Genomic DNA, 21,602 nt, shown 5'->3' with positions numbered 1-21,602 from the left:
TCTGGTTGAAATTATTTATGAATGAAATCATTAGATCATTAATGCATATAATAAACCTTTGAAGTCCAAAGTACATGTAGTTTTTATATTAATTAATGCATTCAGAGGGATTTTATGTTTCTAGCTTGTTATATTACATTCTCAAAGTATATTTGCAATTTTTCTTCATTTTGTTTCACACAACTATTTAAAAGTTATTATATTTTATCAGAATATGTCACTTTTATGACTGAACCTTTTTATATTTATTATTCAGGTAAAATAATAACATTTGGTCAATCTACAATCTCTTAAAGGTGAAAAAAAATTATATCTGAGGTAGCTCATATCCTTATGTTTTCATTATCAGTTTTGAGGGTTATTTTTAGGAGTCACAAGACAATGGAAAAATTCCATACATATAAAAAATTTGCTAATGTGTTCATGTGCTATGTAGCAGCAGTAGTGGATTTATCAAGTGGAAGCTGACATATGCTCTCCACAGAGATCCATTGTATGGGTTTTCTCTGCACAAAACCACAGCTGGCCACTGTACAATGTTTTATCTCATTAGACAGGACTTAGTGTACAAACAGTACCGGTATGTATTTTTTTTTCTGGTTATAATCAGCTATGTTTTTTGAGTAGTTGTGATACATGCTTTATTACATAGTGGGGTTTAACTACATTGATTTAGTGATTATGTTGTGAATTTCATTTCCTGAAAAAAGGTAATTATAGCCTTTAGATGTTGATGATCTTCCTTATCTGGTAAAACATAACTGGAGTAATCATGTTGTATATTTTGTTATTCAGTGAGGTATGAGTTTAGTGCATCATGTAGTCATAGAATTTGATTTTGGACCTTTTGAGATGTAAATGCAGTGTTTTGTTATCATGAAAATTGTAGTCAAAAATAATAATATCTAGATATTTTCAAACATTTGTTAACTTTTCATAAGTCTATGCAATCACTGTCTTCAGAAAGTTTTACTCATGAAAAAATCTAAAGGAACTCAACACTGCCAGTTTTTATGCCCCTGTAAAAGTGTTTTATGTGCATTACATCAAGGTCATAAAAGCAAGAATTTGTTTATCCTTTTTAATACTACTAAAATACTAGGGTATAAACATTTGATAATTTTTTAGATTTTATAATGTCATTAAAACTTTTAATTACTTTTCCATTATCTACAATTTTTACCCTCTTGTAAGTTACAAAAACACAATGTGCTCATTACCTTTGAAGGATTTTCAAAATGACAAGGTTTATAATTTTGTTGTTTTCTGACAATAATTATATTTGCTCAGGCTGCAAGCTAAGAAGTGATGTACTAAATTAATTTTAGTTCTCCTATATTGTGTTTATGAAGAACACTTGATTATGAGTTCTAATAAAAATTGCTAGGTTTATCAGCAGCTTTATTTAAAACCTCCAGATACCTACCTTGTAGCTTAATATTGGAAAATGTCACTACCACAGCAGCTTCTTGGATATAAAACATGGAAATTATCAGTCAGGTTTTCAAAGAAATCTATGCAGTCTTGATGACATTCTGTAAATCCTGACATAATGTCATTGGGATTAACTTGTTGCCACTTGCTGGTAATATCAGCAGCAGGTTACCAAAGAGATGTATTGTTCTTAGTATACATATACAGTAAATGCCATTGAAATAATGGACTTTGTGTAATTTCAGATTACTGTACCTATTTGAGCAGCTGTTTTATACAGGGTGAAATTCTAATGCAGGGTTAAGAATGTAAAAGAACAGACCAACATAAATTCCCTGACAAATTTATCAGCAGCATCTTTGTTAGAATGAGCACCCTCCCCATGTCTCACGAAGCTATGTATGTCACTTCTCTTCCAATATTTTTCAAAACACTCCTACTAGCCTTAAAGACATCACTTGGATCAGCACTCGTTCCAGAAGTATTTTTCAGGAGGTCAGCATAAAACTGCTTTGCTTTCTCACAAATGATGGTCTCAAAAATGCTATCACCAGTTAACTGTTTTTTGTTTGCCCAAATCAACAACACTTTTTACACCTCTTCCATTGTTTGTGATCTTTGTTTCGTAAGCACTGTCACTCCTTTTGCAACATCACCTCCTTTATTTTTCAGCATGGTGCAGACCACAGACTTTGCCATTCCAAACTGTGCAGCAAGGTCAGACAAGCGAACACCACTCTCGTACTTCGTTACAAGATCTTTTTTCTCCTTTATTGTGGCTCTTACAACGTTTCTTTTTGGTTTGCCGCTTTCATTATCCTTCTTTGACTTCATGATGACTTATTTAATCAGAATATTTAGAAAAAAAACGAAAACGTTCACAACAGATTTTAGTGGGGGTGTGGACTGAGCGACATGTGTGAGCAAAATGTTTTGGGCAAACTTGGCATGGGCCGAAAATGGTCGAAGGGTCGTTCAGCTCATCAGTCGGGCTATTTCAGGGGTTCAGGCTAAACAACTTTGTTCGGGAACCGAGTTTATGTTCGACAACCAAGACATTTTTTCTCAAACAATATGTTTGAAAACCAAATAGTTCAGGAATGGAGTCATTCAAGAAGATACCACTGTATTTGACTTCATTTTATATGCCATTATTCCATATTTTAAGTAAGTTATGGATTCCACGTGAACAAAATTCCTTGAATTTGGATTCAAAAAACAATCTTAAGTCAGTTTTGAGTTCCTCGTTTTTACAAACCTTTCTTCATCTTAGTAATGCTGTGAGGATCTTAAAACATGATAATCAGATGGAGCAGTATCTAGTGAATAGGATCGATGAGGCACAACTTCCCATTTTAAGGCCTGAAGTTTTTCTAGGGTCATTTATGAAGTGTGTAGGATTCAAAACACAATCTTAAGTCGTGAAAAAACATTAGTCTTCTATATTGATTAATGCAGTTCTTTTCCTTACCAGTGCTTGGTGTTATCACTCCAACTGATGACAATATCTTTCAGCTGTGATTTGGATCAAAAAGTTTGTGATAAACTGCACTTCCCAGATCTCACCAAACACAAGGCAAAACTTTTTTTTTGGATATCAGCCATTCTTCGGTGTTGGTACAGGTGTGTAACAGAGATTCAACAATTGTCTCTTACGTTGAGTATGCTCATAACAAAAAAAAAAAAAAAAACACTTCTCGTTGCCACTAACAATTCTTTCCAGAATTGGTTCATGAGCATTTCTTGTTGTCAAAGATTAACAAATAGTGACTCTCTCAACATGTTAATTATCCAAAACCTAGTGTCCAAGTTTTGAAACTTTTCCAATTTCGTAGATGTAGGTAATGATTGTTACATGGAGCTGTTGAGCCATTTCTCACATAGTCAACTTTGGATTGCTTCAAATATTAAAATATTGACATTGGGAAAAAGCATAAATTTGCAAGTTCTTTTCCTCAAACCGAATGACAACTTTTTGCAAAAAACGTTATTTACTTTCCTACCTAATATTCCCTGTGATAATTCTCAGTTTTTGTTTTAACACCTAAATATTATACAAAAGTCTTTTATTCCAAATTTGTATGGTTTTTTTAAGACAGGATTATTATTAAGACTTCTATGTACCACAAACTTTAATAAAAAAAGTAAAACCATCCTCTCTCTTATAGCTGGGCTATTTATTAATGAGTTAGTACTAGCATGACAAAGCTATAGTTCTATTCAGTTATCTCATATTTTGTAAACATTCTGGACTATATTAAGTCCATAAGAACCAATATTCAAAAGCCTTGTACTTTTCTGAATTTGACAAAGAAAAAAATCCCACTTTACATTTGGGTCACACCTCTTGATTTATATCATTTTGGTGATACTGTGCCTCACTGACTATACTATAACTGAAATGATGTTTATTTATACAATGGCTGATTAACATAGAAATATCCTCTGAATTTGTAAACACATTAGTAAGATTAGATACCAATAAACACAGAATGGAAGTAGCTAGATACTACATATCTATTATTTTTTTTTGATAACACAGGTGGAAGGGGAGGGTTAAGATGAGGATCATACCACTGGTAAGTGAACTACCAACCACAACCTAGTCTCTTGAGAATAATATTAAAAAAATCATAAAATTGGACAAATTTAAAAAGCATGACAAAATACACCTTGACATGAGTACTGCCAAATGAGAAGTGATAATTTGGCAAAATTCAATAGGAGTGTCACATGTGTCTAGAGTGTGTGTCACACTACTTTTTGTTTGCTAGAGGGATGTTGCATGATGATTTACAGGGGAGATGCATTTGAATCAGTTGATTATAAGGTATGTAAATGCTCAAGACGTGTTGCATATGAAAAAAACATTTCTGTATGGGGAGCAACATTTGAGAGGGTATAATGTACCATACTGGAAGGCAATTTTTTTTCCCTTACTTTTTAAGAACTTTTCAGAATAAGGGCTTCTGGCTTGAAATTTATTAACTTTCTAAACTTTTATGAACTCTTTATACATATGTGATCAGGTGGAATTAGTGTGACTCGAGTTTATTTACCCATTTTTTTCAAAAAAATTATATGATTCTGAAATTTAGTTGGTAATTTGCAAACTTTTGGCTAATGAGATTTGTTCAACCTCAAACTTTCTTTATTATCTAGCTAGTGGTACAATAAAATTTGTTTCAGTGATCATCTGGGTTAGGGGTTCTTTTGATAATCAAAATCCCTGTTCTGCAGATGATAGCATTGTTCCAATTTGTTTAGGGTGTAGTTTCTGAGTCTGTTGTTGTCCTAATTGTTTAGTCACAAAAATTTCTATACTTCACTGATGAAAAGTGAAAAACTGCCTTCCTTATGTTAATGTTTTTTTTGGCACTATATCATTTAATAATTTCATTACATGAAATGAAAGGCCTATGATATGTTCCTCCACCTACAAGTCTTATAATACGACAGCACTGTATTATTAAATAGTGTGGAACTGTGAACTTCAATATATAAATCTGTTAAACATATCATTAACACTTATATCTGTAGCAACACATCACTCCATTAGCGTATGTAATTCATCAAGTATGATTAACCTTCAGTACCCATGAACATATCATCTACTTAATAAATTGTGCCAAAATAATAAAGATTAAAATATGCCTGAATGAAAAATTAATCTACTCTAGGAATAAATATATACAATTTTCTTCCTTTCTTACTATTTCTATACATACCTGAAGCTGTAATGATATTCCAGGATGGGAGTGGCCTATGCGAGAGATTAGCTGAGAAAATGTTGTATAAAATAGATATGGAGGAAGCTTTTCCACAAAATTTGTAATGACCTGAAAAATTATTAAAACTGTGAATAAAATACAATCCATAGAAACTGGTATACTAGAAATTAAATCTTAAGGTATGGTTACTGTCTTACCTGTAATTCTACATAATAATAAAATAATACTACTTTTTGTTACCAAACAGAAAACAACAATGAATTGTAAGAACAGAAGAGATTTTATTTACTTTGGTTGTCATAACGTTTAACATCCTTTCCCAATGTTCCAGATTCTGAGGAGGTTTCTTACTCTTCTGGTGCTCTACAACTTGTGTGCCTAAGTCGAACCAAAGTGACAGCATCCTCGACATGGAGTGAAAAAGATGTCTGCATCCATACTGTAGAGAGCGCCCATAGCACTGAACCATGTGGACAATAACTTCACTGAAATATTGACATCAAATAAATATACCATTGTAATAACATTCTTATCTCTTTACTTTCCACAAAAAAGAAGATGAGGGGGTTTACTAGAGATAAAAGATAGTATTTATTCGCCAAAATATTTTTTGTAATGAGTCTCAAACTTAAAAGTTGAAACAAAAACAAACTGAGTTTATAAAAAGTTTTACAAAGGATAAAATTGTGGAAACCATGTTAGTTTTCAACTCTTTCCATATACATCTCATTTGCAACCACCATGGTAACCACTATATTAGTCATACTATAACTTCTGATAATGTAAGAATATCTTCATGCTGTTTTGCAGAGTATCAGTAAATATTACCACTATTTTGTATCTAACAGAATGACTCTTTAATTAAGTATTTCTACTGAAAACTTCATCATGAACACATGAAGTCAAAATGCTGACTTCCAAGAGTGAAAAGTAATTTCAATCTTAAGATGAAAAATACTTTTATTTATCTGAAAATTGCAAATCTTCATCTGTACAATTCTAAAACCTTTTAAATTAGTATCAAATGCTTACCAACCTGAAGACACCATAAATAACTAGACAATAAATCTACATCATACTTTTCCTTATAGAATGATTGCATATTGTTACATAACAATACAATTTGTTTATCGTAAATAGCTTAAAGCTATTTTGAAACAAGCCTAATGAATAATCTTGCCATATAAGTAGTAAGTCACTTGGCAAACATGCAACTGACATTAGTGTATAAAATTACCTACCCCATGAGCATACCTTCTGAAGAATTGTTATTATTTACTAGGAAACAAAACTGTTTTCCAACAAAACCCAAAACTGGAAAGGAAAGGCATGTTAATAAACAACAGAAGTCATCAAAGCAAATGTACTTTCACTAAACTGAGATAATGGTCCCAGTAACATTAGACATATTCAGCTAAGTTTATTCACCACTCACACACTTGACATAGTTTATATAAACTTGTCACTGGTGTAATTTTTCTCGACATTAATCCCTTATTTTCCTTGTCTTCTACTTATATATAAAACCCTGTATTGCTTAATTACATATCACAGCCAAAGAAAACAGTCAAAACATGTACATGATTATAAAACTGCGCAGTGACTTTCCGAACACCCTGTACTTAAAATAAACATTTGAAGTTTCCTATTAACATATTACAGTAATTTTAGAATGAACAAAGCATAATTTAAATTTAACATTATTCATCTATTTACATTTATTATCTTTTATTGAGCTTTCAGCTGTGTCTGAATAACAGTAATGCCACAAAAGTTGCAATCACGTGACACATGAGCAGCTAATGTTAGCATATCCAACAGTGGTCTTTAAAAAGTACAACTGTCTTAGTTTTTTACAAATAGTGCACCTAGTGTTTTGTAAAATATAATCACATTTCAGTTACATTATGTATGTATGTATATTATTACTATTTTCAAATTAATTTTTAAATTTCAGTCATTATTCATAAAACAGAAAACTATGTGAACAAATATAGAAAATAATTATCTTTGCTACCTACAAATGTTAAGGTTTATACTTGCTTGGCATAAACTGTAAACATTGTTAAATTTGGCACGAGAAAAATATAAAACAAAATAATCTTTTTAAATTTTATATATGCATTTTGAAATGACAAAAAAATATATAAATTATCATGTAAATGCCATAGAATTTCACTGCAATGTATCAAGGCTACCAACTAAGCAGCATTTGGGTCTAAAAAATACATCCAATCTCCATTTTGTCTATATTTAAAAAAGGTGGTTCTTTAGTACTTAAGCCTTGCAAAGGCTGAGAAAAGAATGTGAAGGAGAAGTCTGAGCTTTTGATTTGCTATGTATACCTCATGAAGTGCAGTGGGTTATGTGTAAAAATATGGTTTCAAAAATGGAAAAGGAGACAGAGCAATTATGGTGGATTCATTGAACAGAATGATATCTCAGGACACAGAAAATATAAGAGGTTCTTATTTTATATTCCAGCTTGCAATATTAATAATTTGAGTTTGTAACTCATAAGAAACTAGAGATGTATTGTGAGCTTTATAAAATGTAATATGACCAAACACATCACATGACAAAAAAAACTGATATTTAGCAATCTTATTTTGATATTTATTTTCAAATTAAGAAATCAAATAATGTATAGTTTTATGCCAAATTTACTGACATGAATTTATAAAATAGTAGTTCAATAATATTTTGAATATAACTCTACAAACATGATAACATGCCCTCTGCCTCCAATCCATAGGAAAATTTGCCTCGATGGGGTTAATCACTACAAAAATTATGCTTTGCCTGAGTAGTAACAATATTATAATAAGTAATTTACATCAGTTCCTTATTCCTGGAAGGGATAGTAAATTAATTAGAGAGGAGACTTAGGGAGTAGACATCACAATTTTCATACTGTATAAAATTAAGAACTCAAACTGACATAATATTACATGTTTTTTAACATTTGATTTATTAACTTTATTTGTGACCATCTTTATTTGAAGATGTTGATACTACTATCATGATATTCTGTAAAAGGGTTGCAAAGTGCAGAAAAGGGTGCTTGTATAGAAAATGTTAAACATAAAAAAATATAAAGACAAATTAGATTTAAAGGAAAAAATAGTAAAATTTATCAGAAGATGTTAATTCAACAGTGTTTGTAAAATGCAACATAACCCTGAAATTGTCAAGCAAAGTCATTCAGCATAGATGTATATGATATAATGATGAATTTGTTCGATGAAGAAAAATTCTGAGTGTGAAAAACATATACTTATACTGTGTAAGAAATTTAGCAATAAAATATTTTGTGAAATAAACAACCTAGGCACACACACCTTTTCTTTTCTGATTTCTCTAATGTAGTCATAACTCGGTCATAATACTTGGCTAAATGGAAGTGACCTTCTTCCCATTCAGGCTGAATGGCAACCACATCTCGGTACATTAGAATAAGGGCATTACTCTCCAAGACAGCCGATTCTTCACTATATTTGGCAAGCATTAATGTTGCCTAATAAAGATAACAGAAAGTGGTATTACAATAAATGAACTTAGTTATCTTAAATTATTTCATATGCTCTATATTATTCATGTGGTCCTAAGCAAAATTTATACAGAGATGAAACTACCACAGTATTCAGATTTGAATTTATTCAAAACACCCAATCTACATTATGATTTTATATCTACACACTAATAACCCAGATGGAAGGAGAAGATACCAATAGTTTAGGGTGATGGAATAATATTTTACATTATTTGATCAGACTGAAGCTTCAAATTTTACAGTTGAATAAACTATTAAAACTCTGGAGGATTTAACAGTGTAACAAAGGCAGTATATATTTCACAAAAATATTAGATATTTTGAAATGAGAATGGAAAACTTCAGCTTTCTTAAATCATAACTTACCATTAGAAAAGTTAAAAATGAAGCACTTATTATGTATTTTTGCTTTTGTTAAAATACCCAAAAAAGAAATACCATTGTTAACTCTCTCAACATGGGCTTGGTTGACTTGACTGACCACAAGACCTCTTTGCACTCATTTCTACTCTTTTTATATTTAATACTTCTAACTTTCAATACAGTGTATCTGTCCTCACAAAATTTGGCATACTTTCAGTTAACATTCCAAGTCATTCACATACAAAAATCATATCTTTAGTGAAGAATTAAAAAAAAATACAATGGAGATTTTTTCACGAATTTATTGAGCATTTACTTTGAATAGTCCACAGGCAAAGTAATTTTCATATTAAAATAAAAAAAATACTTTTTGTCACCTCAAGAATCTCAAATTTCCTTTGTGTAGTCCCTATAATCTCCTAAGTAATACATTTCAAACAATTTTTGTTCCAGTAAAAGTTTATAGTTCATGTTATTTTCTTTACCCTATCTCAAAATGAAATCAGTCAATTTTAGATACCTTGTAAGCACCAGAAAAAAACAACCAAAAAAGTACCCATCTTTTCTTTCTAGAATGACTTAAATTGTAACATAAACCTACATTCTTTTATCCCAAGTAGTTTTAAGCTCATAGCAGAATAAACCTACTTATAACTAAACCACTAACCCACCATTATGAGATGTTAATCACCTGGGAAACATGCAGTTCACATTACATTAATGAATTACATTACTTGTGAGTTGCTTGCTCATGAAAAAAATATTACTTAATTTGTCTGAACTAAACTACACTAAAAGGATACTTATTTTTACACTTTAGTTACTTTTATAAATAAACATAAAAATAAACATGAAAAATAAAATGCTTAATCATTTTCATTTTTTCTTGCTATTGACTATTAAAGAGACTTCATCCTAATTATGCTAGACTCTAATAGTAATGCATTTAATAATTTGTATTTAATTAAATAATGCACCAAACAATATAGATTTCTCAAAATTTTCCCTGGCTTTCCGGCTATGTGACAAAAGTCGTTACAAATTCATTCAACGTAGTTGTTAACTTTCTTGTAAGAACGACGTTTGTACTCCAAATGACATCAACATTTCAGAACATTGTACAATATGCCATTTGATACATAAAAACCTTGACTTTCTATTGATCATAGGTAACATATCATTAAATATAGAGAGAACAACTGATGAATTATGAAAGGCATGATGTGACAGGAAGGGTCTGATTTTCTCTTTGATAGCTCTGTAACCAAACAGAATTGAAGGCTATAAAAAAATCTGGTTTGTCTGAGTCATGATGAGTTTATAGAGAGAAATTTACTTTGAATTTTTTACTTTTCTGAATAGTGGTTGATAAAATATGAAAGATGACATGCTAGAAGAAAAGGTGTCAGAACAGAAGAAATACATGATTTTAAATATTGTAGAATTTAAAACTTATACACTATTAAAATATGGATTATTAGCTATGCTATTGTAATTAGTATAACACAAACACGAAGTAGTTTAATAAACTTCTGAATGTAAGACACTTAAACTTTGTATCTTATACATTAAAGAATAACACACAATATTAAAATAGATAAACAATCAATCACATTTTAAATTCAGGCCAACCTACAGCCTATAAAATGTTGACTCTATTTGGTTGGGGCCAATTGAAAGTGTGAGAGTTGGCAGGCCATAACATTTCTTTCTATAAAATAAGCAAAAAAGAGTCCTTTATATTTTCTACCAACTATAAAACTAATCAAATTTCTATTAAATTGTGATATAGAAACTCTTAAATTTAATAACAGATGAAAAATAATTCATCAGATAAAAAACAAAAACTATCAAATTTAAGCACTATAATTTCATGTCATGAGCTGTATAGTGAGTTGGTGAACCAAATCTGACCTGCAGGCCACATGTTGTATACCTCTGTTCTACATGTTTAATATTTTCTACATTATCATCAGCAAAAAGTATCTAAGTAATGTAACATAAGTGTTAAAACTTCTGTATAAGTAGCATCCATTATTACCTTGGCACAAGCAGCAGCCTCTTTCTGTTTTTGAGATGGGTTATTCTTGAACTGAGAAACATCTGGAAAATGTTCCTGAATTCCTTTCTGAAGAATATTGATAGCTTGTTCCTGTTCATTCTGTATAACAAGTCACAAAATAAGCATACAGGTACCAGAGTACTAGCTGGCTATTAAAATTTTAGAAACATGACAAGTTTGCATATCATATAACTGATATCAATATCTACTGAAAACTTAAAAACATTTAAAACCTCAATTTTTATATACATATCAATTTTGACATAATTTTAAAATAATATTGATTTACTACTGATTCACATGTATGTTTCTACAAATATCTTGTACAACATCCATTTTGAAGATTCTTTACTTGATAACACTGTGTTATCAACCCTTCTGTTTCATTAAATTTTAATATCACCAGAGGAAGGGTGTTCAGGCTATTTATCATTTTTTGTGGTATAAATTTTTATTCTCCATTTTTCTTTAATACTAGACCACAGTAAGATGTAACAGGGTCATTCAGTACAGTGGTTACAAATCTACATTATCACGAATAAAATACAGTATTAGGCCTAGATGAGTAATAACAAAATATTATACAGATAGATCAAAGACTAGATTATCCCAAGTACAGTTCAAGAAAAGACCTAGTTGAATAACAGGATTATTCTATACAGAGATCTTAGTTTACACTATCACAAGTACAGTTCAACATTAGGCACAGTTGAATGGAAACAGGATCATTTAATACAGTGATCTAAGACTATATTATCACAAGTACAATTTAATATTAGGTTAAGAAAAGTGACACATGATCATTCAATTTGAGGTGTTATAGTTTAAAAGTCAGATATAACTTTTCAATCAGTAGGGGAAAAAATATATAGAAAGCTAGTACATCAGAAATATATGATAATATTTTAAAATGTAAGATTTTTCACAGAAAACTTACTGTTCATTATTTTAACCCAAACCACATAACATTAAATACTCAAAACAAATCAAACTCACTTTAAACTATAAATCTTACAATTCAAGAGAGCAACACTCATTTGGAAATTGTTAACTTTCATGTAATCTAAAACCTACAGTGTTGAATTTGTTCACAAGTAAAAAGTAAGTTGAAGTTAATACCTACATCAATGTGCCCTCTATCTTATATTGATAGTGTTCATAAACACCTCCGCACAATACTGACATTTTTCGAGACAGACCCAATCCACAGTCCCTCCCTCAGACATGAATGTCTGCATAGACTGTGGACATACTAAAAGAAATATATAATACTAACAACATAGTGAGGAACTGCACCACAGCCACAACAGGCATGTTACACACTCAGAAACTAAACTGTGCAGTGGATGTGGAACTTGAAATGATATGTTATAATCACTGGCCAAGCCCCAACCACATATCCAAGGTATCACTGTTCAGGGTTGGAATCACAGGATCATGGTTCCTAAATCCCATGTTGGTGGATAGGGCATTTGGATCATAATATATATATGTGTGTGTGAGACAGGATGGATCCAAACCCATAGCTACAGAGTGATGCATCTGGAATCATAAGAAGTAAATAAATAACACCAATGTGGACAAGCCCTTTCCTCAAACTGAAGAAGTCCAAAAGCAAAACCACAGATTTGGAATAACATGACACTGCATGCAATATTTAACCTGAGGAAACAGAACTTATCCAACCTGAAATTACAGACACTCATCCTCTCTCCCTAGCCAAGTGGGCAGCATAAATTCCATTTGTCCCTGGAATTACTGGAAAGATATGGAACAAACTGTGATGAACCAAAAACACAGAATGGGACTACTCTGCATCCACAATTATGAAGTGACAATGAACAATGTACTGAACCAACATTAATCAAGAAGAAAGACCACACCAAACCCAACTGGATAGCTGAGTGTCGAAACTGAACTACTCTTACGAGTAAGCTCCTGTTTAAGCTGGTGCTGCTCCTACCAAAATCTGGAAAAAAAAAAACAACACTCAAAATCCTGAGTAGAAAGGTTTCTAACTGGGGGCAGGGGTAGTGCACATTAGAGAAGTCCTAAAAAACAATGCTCTAGAATCAGCAAAGTAAGTGAACCAAATTTCCTAAATTTCTAAAAGCAAACTGACCCTGATTTATTCAATCCACTGATCAGCAGAGATGGGGAAGAACCCCTTATGCTTTATTCATTATATTTTCTGAGTGGTAATCCAGCATAGTAGAGTAATACCACTCAGTCTGTCTCTGTGTGGTTGTATGTGACACCATATTTCCACAGAGCCTGTAACAACCTAGATAAAGTATACTGTGTCAGTAGTTGCTAGAGTGAATTTGGTTTGATAAAAGCACACTTGATTGGGCAACACTCACCAAAAAGTAGAATTTTGAAATTAAAAAAAAAGAGAGAAGATTAGTGATGCAAATACTCACCTTTCAGTATAACCTAGCAGATGAGGTTAACATAGATGTAGGGGTAGTAAAAAAACCCTCAAAGAAAGATAATGCCAGATTATGTAAATAATGTGAGATAAAAGTATTGGGGAAGGTTCACACACAAGCTCAGAATGTCCTCCAGTGAGCAATTCAACTGGGCCACGATGAACATAGAAATGTGATGAATCTGATAAGTTGAGACTTGTAGAATTTTCCTTGCCTTCAGAGAGAGCCCATAAAAATCAATATGGATCAATTCTACCACTCATCCCATTGAGGTAACCAGAGGTAAGCCCTGGGAAACTAAAGAGACACAATAAATAAAAAGCCATTGTCCAGCACCACTAAAACCTTTAGTTTAGGCAACCTAACACCTCAAGGCCTTCATTAGACATAAGAAACAATGGGGACCCATCATTTATATGTGTGAAAATAAAGAGGTCAGATGAATCAGTGAAAAGTATTTATCCCTTTCCCTGGCTGCCAGTGGTAAGGTAAGAAGGACCTATCTGGGTACAGAAAACATGGGTAGAATGAAAAAGTGTCCTCTGTAAGTGTAATGCAAATAACTCTGACTGGTGATGTCCACAGGCCAGAAGCAACATAAAATAAACCCTAAGGGAAAAGTGGTACATGGTATATGAGATAAGGGTTGATTAGGCCAATCTCGTGCAATCAACAGAATACGACAAGAGATTGAAGAAATCATTGCTAGGAAGCTGGGTAACAGATTAATCAGTGGGTAGGTGTATAAGCACAATCCAGTCCAGTTCTGACTGAATAGAACTATTGTCAATGCCTAAGGGTGGGTTACTAGAGACCAAAAGGCTGGTAGTTGAGTGTTCCAAAGAAAATGAGAAGTTTTAGCTCTGATAATAAATTCTATCTTTTTTGCTTTAGAGAAATAGTATCTGACTGTGCTGTGATGCTGCTACTAGTAGCAAGATGTCCATGTAATGGTGTGTGCACAGGCCCAGGGGATGGGGTTAATTAAAATAATTTGTTAATTTGTAAACTTTAATAGTCAATAGCAAGAAATAAATGAAAATGGTTAATCATTTTATTTTTATGTATATTTATAAAAGTAACTAAAGTGTAAAAATAAGTATCCTTTAGTTTAGTTTAGGCAAAATAAGTAATAATAATATTTTTTCATGAGCAAGCAACTCACGAGTAAATTTAATTTATTAATGTAACGTGAGCTGCATGTTTCCCAGGTGATTAACATCTTATAATGGTGGGATAATGGTTTAATTATAAGTAGATTTATTCTGCTATGAGCTTAAAACTTCTTGGGATAAAAGAATGTAGGTTTATGTTACAATTTGAAGTCATTCTGGAAAGAAAAGATGGGTGCTTTTTTGGTTGTTTTTTCTGGTGCTTACGAGATAGCTAATATTGACTGATTCCATTTTGAGATAGGGTAAAGAAAATAACATGAACTATAAACTGTAAACATATGGAACCAGTGTGAGTTTAAAGGGCAGAGAGATGACCTGCAGCACCAAACCCTTGTGCACAAAACATAGATAGTAGCAGGATGACTTCACCATGGAAATGTGTAGATAGGCATTAGCAACATTAAACATGGTCAACAACATTCCCAACAAAAAAACACCAATATAGAATGAGGAATGACTCCACCGTGAACTGTGGAAGATTTAGGAATTGATTTAAATGAAAAGACTGATGACAATATGGGCACAACAAATATACAGAAATAAACCTTAGTAAGAACTGAAACAACTCTCTCAATCACTCCAATGACCAACACATCTCTGATAACCATGGATGGAATGAAGTTAAAACATTTGAGGACTTGCAGGAAGTGAAATACTATAAGATGATGAAAAATGGTAGTGGATATGAGAAATGAATGATCAATTCTGATGCAAGGGCCTGTAGTACCCATGGATCTGTGGTAAAGGTTTTCTACATGTACAAAAATTAATGTAGATGAGTCCCCACAGGACACAAAGGAATACAGTAGTCATTTACACTGCTGGCAATACTCCAATCAATTGAACATGGAACCCTGTAGATAAGGGCATAAAATATTGTAAGTAATGATGAAACAAGGGGTTGTTGTTAGGGTCAGGACAACATTGGAACTAGACCTCCTGTAAGAGCTGAGGAAAGTCAAGCAACCAACAACTAAGACGAATGCAGATGGGTGACATAAGCCCTTGAATATGAAGGGTCTGGAATGCCTGCAAAAATCAAGAGTTTGAGAAAAGGACTCATATAACACATGGAGGTTGTCAGTAAGTAGACAAATGCCCTCTAATATGTTTCAATGAAATACCAGCCACGAAATTCAGGAAAGTGTTGAAGTCGACAACTGAAATGAGGAGAAAAAAAAGTGTCCATACAGTAAATATTACAGTGTTAGTTAAGGTCAAACAAATCCTACAAAACTGTGATATATTCAGATTAAGCATAAACTTCTTTATGGAACTTAACATTTTCAGGAGCTGATCTATTCTCTGAGAGTCTAAACGTGTATCTACCTCATGATAATGAGTTAAACATGCTGTTCTGACAAACATGGCAGACAAGACATAGCTGTCCCTTCACAAAACTGAGCAATAAACATCTCTTATATGAGCCTCAGTATCAGGGAATGGAGGGAGGACTAAGTACTCACCAAACTGAGCAGTAAACATCTCTATATGAGCCTCAGTATTAGGGAATGGAGGGAGGACTAAGTACTCACCTTCAGACCTTTCCACCCCCAAGGAAAACCCACCAAGTAATGACAAAAAACATGACACACTGAATGAACTAAGTAAAGAAAAGAAGTTGGTAAAAGGTGATCAAAATTAGCCTCATTAGAAGCAAACAGATGAAAGGAAGGCACAAGAAAAAGCAAATCTAAATTCTCTCCAGAATGTCCAGGATCACCTAAAAGTTCAGCATCACAGTCCCCTGGAGACCACCACATCAAACCTATGTTTCCACCTTACTACAGATAAGGTCATGGACAGCCTCAACTAAGAGCGACTCCTTTCCCAATTTGGGAGCAATGTTATATATCAGAGGTGAGATAGGAGAGGCCTAATTTGTTTCCATGCTGGATACATTAATTCATGAATTCAAGCTGTAAACGTACATACCAAACAATTTTTTTTTTTTACTTCACGAAAGTCAAATATATAACCTGAAAAAATGCATAAAATATCTTCAACAACTGTACTACATGCACCTGTTAAGAAATGCTTATATACAGTTTTAAAACAGAGGTCACATTGATGTAGGTGAAAAGTGTAATGAGATAGATTTAAAGGTGAAATAAAACACTGGAGCAAGGGAGAAAAAAATCAGACCTATACTTAGATGGACAAAGGAAAAGAAACCATAGCAGCTGAATAATAACTGTAAGGTAAGAAGATATAAATATATTTTGGAAATTTTATTTTTGATGTAATGCAACTCACATTTGAACTAATTGTTTCTTTTTTAAGAGGTATAAGATACTAATACTGCACTGATGTGGTTCTAATTTGAGATAACAATCATATGCATAAATAAAATTTATTTATTTACTATTAGTTCAAAAAATGCAAGTTGACAGAAAACTGTTATAACTAAACACTAAAATTTGCCAGTAAAGTGCCAAAATAAATAGACTGCTGTAACATTTTTGTTAATTACAAATTCATCATTATAATCTTCACAAAAACTCAGATTCAAAGTAAATATTACAGTTTAGAAATACCAAATGTTATGGTGTTTGATGAGAAAACATTTTTTACTGCCTCAAATATAAAAATTTTTCACTTCCAAGGTTAAATTCTTAATGCTTTTAAGTTCCAGAATCTTGTACTTCCAAATGTATACATTTAGAACATACAATGTTCATAATTTAACAGTTTCAAAGTTTAAAAAAAGTGACATTTATAAATTAATAATTTTCAAATTTACTACATTATAACATAATAGTTCAAAATTTTAAATCACAGCAAAATCCTGGAGCTTCCAATTTCACAATTTTGGCATTTCAAAATATTAAAAGAGGTACTTTAAATAATTTCATCAAAAGTTTTACAAACTAAGAACAGTATCTGCTTTAATAATTACAAAAAATATTACCACTGAGATTTATATTTACTTTATTCCAGTGCCACTTAGACTTTTCCACAAATGTCTCAGGTATGTTTAATACTGAAGCTTCTAGCAGACAACTATAAGCCCTCTGTTGATGACCACTTCTAAAAAACACAGGTTGAAAATACTATTCTGAAAATTAATGGACATGATTCATTGTACAGTTAATGGATTCTAATCATAATGTATGCAATATAATAGTGCAATTAATTATTACATAATTAATATAATTATGCAATTAATTATTACACAGATACTTCTTAGTTTTTAATAACAGTTAAATCTAATGATATAATTTAATTACAACTCATTCTTAAATAAATTCTTCACTTAGTGTATGGTACTAATTCTACAGTTATCAGATGAATTACTATCAAATATAATATTTATTCTAATGATTCAAATCTAGTACCAGTTCTGGACTTTAGCAGTGAACTTGAATACAAGCTATTAATATGCACAAGATTAGTTGATGAACACATGAAAGCTTCAAGCATGTCAAGAACTTGAAGTGGCTATAAAAATACACGAGTTAAAACAAAGAGCATTTATTATCATAAAAAAAACAAACCTAGATACAGCACTTACAGATTCCTGTGCTAACAAACTTCCAAAACAAGCACTGAGAAACTAATGTCCCCATAAATTAAATCAATTATAGAAAGCATGGTGTCCTGAGACTCGTTGTTGAATGTTTATGCAAAGCTACACAAGAGCCATCTGCACTAGCCTTCTCTAATTTTGAGTGATGAATTATATAGAAAGCAATTAGCCAATACCATCCACCACTAACCTTTGTCAGACTGAATAGTGGGACAGACTGTCACAATATATAATGTTCCCACAGCTGAGAGGGCAAACATGTTCAGTAATGAGGTTCAATCCTGTAATCTGTAGATTACGAGCTGAAAAGCCTAATTATCAAGTTTCAGATGTAATTTCTACATGACAGTTGCATGAAAGAGCCTTCTGTAATGGAGACTGTGCTGTCAGAATATTGTCAAGATGTACAATCGTTAGACAGAGCACAACTATGTGGCAACATGAGCTGCAGCACTCCAACAAAATCATTGACTCATTCTCTGTGTTTGAATATTTTCAATAGGGGTATACAAGTTTAGATTGATTGATATCCTAGGTAGATTATGTATGATATCAGTAGTAACCAGATGTATACATTTATTTGTATTACCTTTTGTTATATGGGGTTCAAGTCCTATTATTTTAGCATTACTCTAAGAAGAAAACTATATGTCAGAGATTTCTCTAAAAACACATATACAGGATATGTACACAATATTAAGTCAGAAAAGCATTTAGAAGCCAAAACAACTGTAATTAATTTGCATCAAATCACCTAACAGAGAGAGATCATATACAGCATCTTCTGTGGATTCCAATATGCTGTAGAAACATCAAGACTAAAAAACACTAGAATTCAGAAATATAAGAGATACACAGTAACTGGTAAAAGTAATCTATTATAAAAGCCCACCATGCCACAGAATAATTCCACCTTAAAGTTCAGAAAACTGCTAGTGGGGTAATTGTCAAATTATCAATACAATATCATTTTCATATTCAAACCCAGTTCTGCACAAGAACCATATCAATCCACACACACAAAATGTTATCCTCATCACCTCTTATGCCAGACTTACAGTCCCCTGAAACATGTATGTTGTATTTATTCACTTATGTACAGAAAATGTGAGATAGAAGAACATAATCAAATATCTATCAGATCAACTGAAACAAGCTTTAGTTTCATTACATCCATCAGTAGGCCTCCATATTTCTGTAAAGTTTGAGGTCTGTACCCTCACGATTTTGGACATTTTGCTACTCTGGTATCAAGCTAATCCCTAAAAATTAAGCTACTTCAAAAATAATCTATTCTAGACAAAGTTCAATGGTTCTTACAATATTCTGAGTAATGGCACACATTTAAATCTCCATTATCATACTGTTGACAAAAAGAGAAATAAAAGCAATGCCAGATGGTAAACAAAATTATTTTTGAAACAGTATGATTTGGTTTGTAATGTCCTCTTTTGTTTGATCATTCCTGTATAAAACTTATGGACCTTATCTATGAAGATAGAATCATTTTAAATATGAAGTTTTCTTTCAAAACTTATAACTGGGTTACAAATAATACATGTCTTTTAACTTGACATAATTTTAGGCTAAAGTGACAATGCATAATTAAAATATATATGTAAAAACGGCTGGTATGGGCAGAGAAAAACTCTATGTAGCAGGTTTTCTCACCATCATGGATCATAAATTATTTCTTTAACATTTTACTATGTGACACTAACAACAGAATCAAAAAGTCAGATTTTGATGAGAAATACTCCCCCAACTTAACTCAGTAAACTGGATTACGAATTTGTTTTTTTTAAAACTGCATTTAGTTTAAATTTTCATCAGAAGCTTACAACCAAGGTGTGCTACTTGTATAAATTGTGAGACTAATATATAACTTTACTGTGATTATAAATTAAAATATTTTAATAAACATTAATGATTCTGTTAATGTGAACAAAGTGTTAGAAGAAAATGATACCCCATAAACACATTATATAATATTCTCTCTGTGAGAATGTACATAAAAGCTCAATAATGTCTTACAAAGAATTAGAAATGAGTAATAACTTCTACATGCATGCACTGACAGGTTTAGGAACTTTTCAATGTGATATCTTCAGTATTAGTGGTGCAGGAAGGAGAGAAATAGGTGGAGTGCTTGACTAGACACGCAAAATGTACAACGAGGAATTTAAAGTATAAGAAGCTGCTAAAAGTGTTTCCCCCTGCTGTCAAAGTCAGCTAAGTCTGTAAAGATTTAGGGCATGTCCTCACCAGAAAATTGATATAATAATTTACAGTTGCTATGCATGTAAAATATGTAAAAGTGGGGATGTTACAACACCTCCAGGTCTGATGCCTCTGAAATACTCCATACACATTTCAGAGAAATGTATGTTACTATATGATATTAATGAAAGAATAGATCAGATTAATAATTGACTGAAAAGTTAAAGGAACAGTACAGATGAGGTGATTACAAGAATTTATTTGCAGTGTAATAAAACCTACTTTCTGGCAAGTTTTGCACTTTGTAACCAGCAAGTTACGATTTCGTAATCAATCTTTTTGGTCTGCTCAGGAATGTGGTTCTTGGCTATTGTAAGGAGAACCCGGTACAGATTAAGAAGAGGTTCCTGATAATGAAGTGAGGACTGTAAAACAAAAAGAAAAAAAAAAAAACACTCATGAATACAAAATATTATTTCTAATTCAAGATCTCCTCTACTAAGTACTGTTTAAAGGGAAGTTAAATACAATTAACAAACATTTATAATCATAAAATATAATTCATCTAAATTTTAGCCTTTAAAATAAAGAATTAAGTAAAAATAGACAAATATTATATGAAAACCAATGAAACAGTTGTTATAATTAAAATGGTATATCTTTAAGTTTGGGTCATGGTATTTCAGTAAATTTCATTTCTATATTACTTTTAATTATTTCTAGAGAGACAAACAGAACTATAAGTGCCTGTTCAAGGTTAGATTAATAAAATTTTAATCTTTGTTTTAATGTAGACTTTGATTATTAGTATACTAATTATTTTAAAACGTTTGTGTATATGATCATTAAATGATTCTTTATTATTTATATTGTATAATCTGCTTTAAACAATTTATGTTTTTAAACTCAGAAATGTGTTCTCGTACCTAAAAAATGTACAATATCAAAGATATAAATGTTGAAGTTCTTATCATTAGAGTAGTTGCTCCCGATATATAATGAGACACTTTTTTTTAAAACAAGAATGATAAGTGCTTTCTATTTTTCTCTTCACATCTCATTTGGTATCTTTAAAGCTTTAAAGAAATAATCAGTAATGTATA

At 31.8% G+C, this 21,602-nt stretch overlaps 2 protein-coding genes across 5 annotated transcripts in view; one reads left to right on the top strand and one right to left on the bottom strand.

Moving 5' to 3' along the window:
• Positions 1-8,491, top strand: part of LOC143242169 (uncharacterized) — a 79,538-nt gene extending 71,047 nt beyond the window's left edge. For both annotated transcript variants that reach the window (XM_076485495.1, XM_076485496.1), the window contains one exon: positions 5,497-8,491. In XM_076485495.1, the coding sequence (XP_076341610.1) occupies positions 5,497-5,645 (149 nt within the window). In that variant the 3' untranslated portion in view covers positions 5,646-8,491. The remainder of the gene's footprint in view (positions 1-5,496) is intronic.
• LOC143242172 (serine/threonine-protein kinase ATR-like) overlaps positions 1-21,602 on the bottom strand; it is a 56,341-nt gene that overhangs the window by 18,521 nt on the left and 16,218 nt on the right. For all 3 annotated transcript variants that reach the window (XM_076485505.1, XM_076485504.1, XM_076485506.1), the window contains exons 4-7: positions 20,782-20,924; positions 17,681-17,780; positions 11,123-11,242; positions 8,507-8,682 (exon numbers count right to left, since the gene is read on the bottom strand). In XM_076485505.1, the coding sequence (XP_076341620.1) occupies positions 8,507-8,673 (167 nt within the window). In that variant the 5' untranslated portion in view covers positions 8,674-8,682; positions 11,123-11,242; positions 17,681-17,780; positions 20,782-20,924. The remainder of the gene's footprint in view (positions 1-8,506; positions 8,683-11,122; positions 11,243-17,680; positions 17,781-20,781; positions 20,925-21,602) is intronic.

Source organism: Tachypleus tridentatus, unplaced genomic scaffold (genome assembly GCF_004210375.1).
Source record: "Tachypleus tridentatus isolate NWPU-2018 unplaced genomic scaffold, ASM421037v1 Hic_cluster_2, whole genome shotgun sequence".
Taxonomy (NCBI): domain Eukaryota; kingdom Metazoa; phylum Arthropoda; class Merostomata; order Xiphosura; family Limulidae; genus Tachypleus; species Tachypleus tridentatus.
The sequence above is the reverse complement of the archived record's forward strand: the minus strand, read 5'-3'. Positions and strand labels throughout refer to the sequence as shown.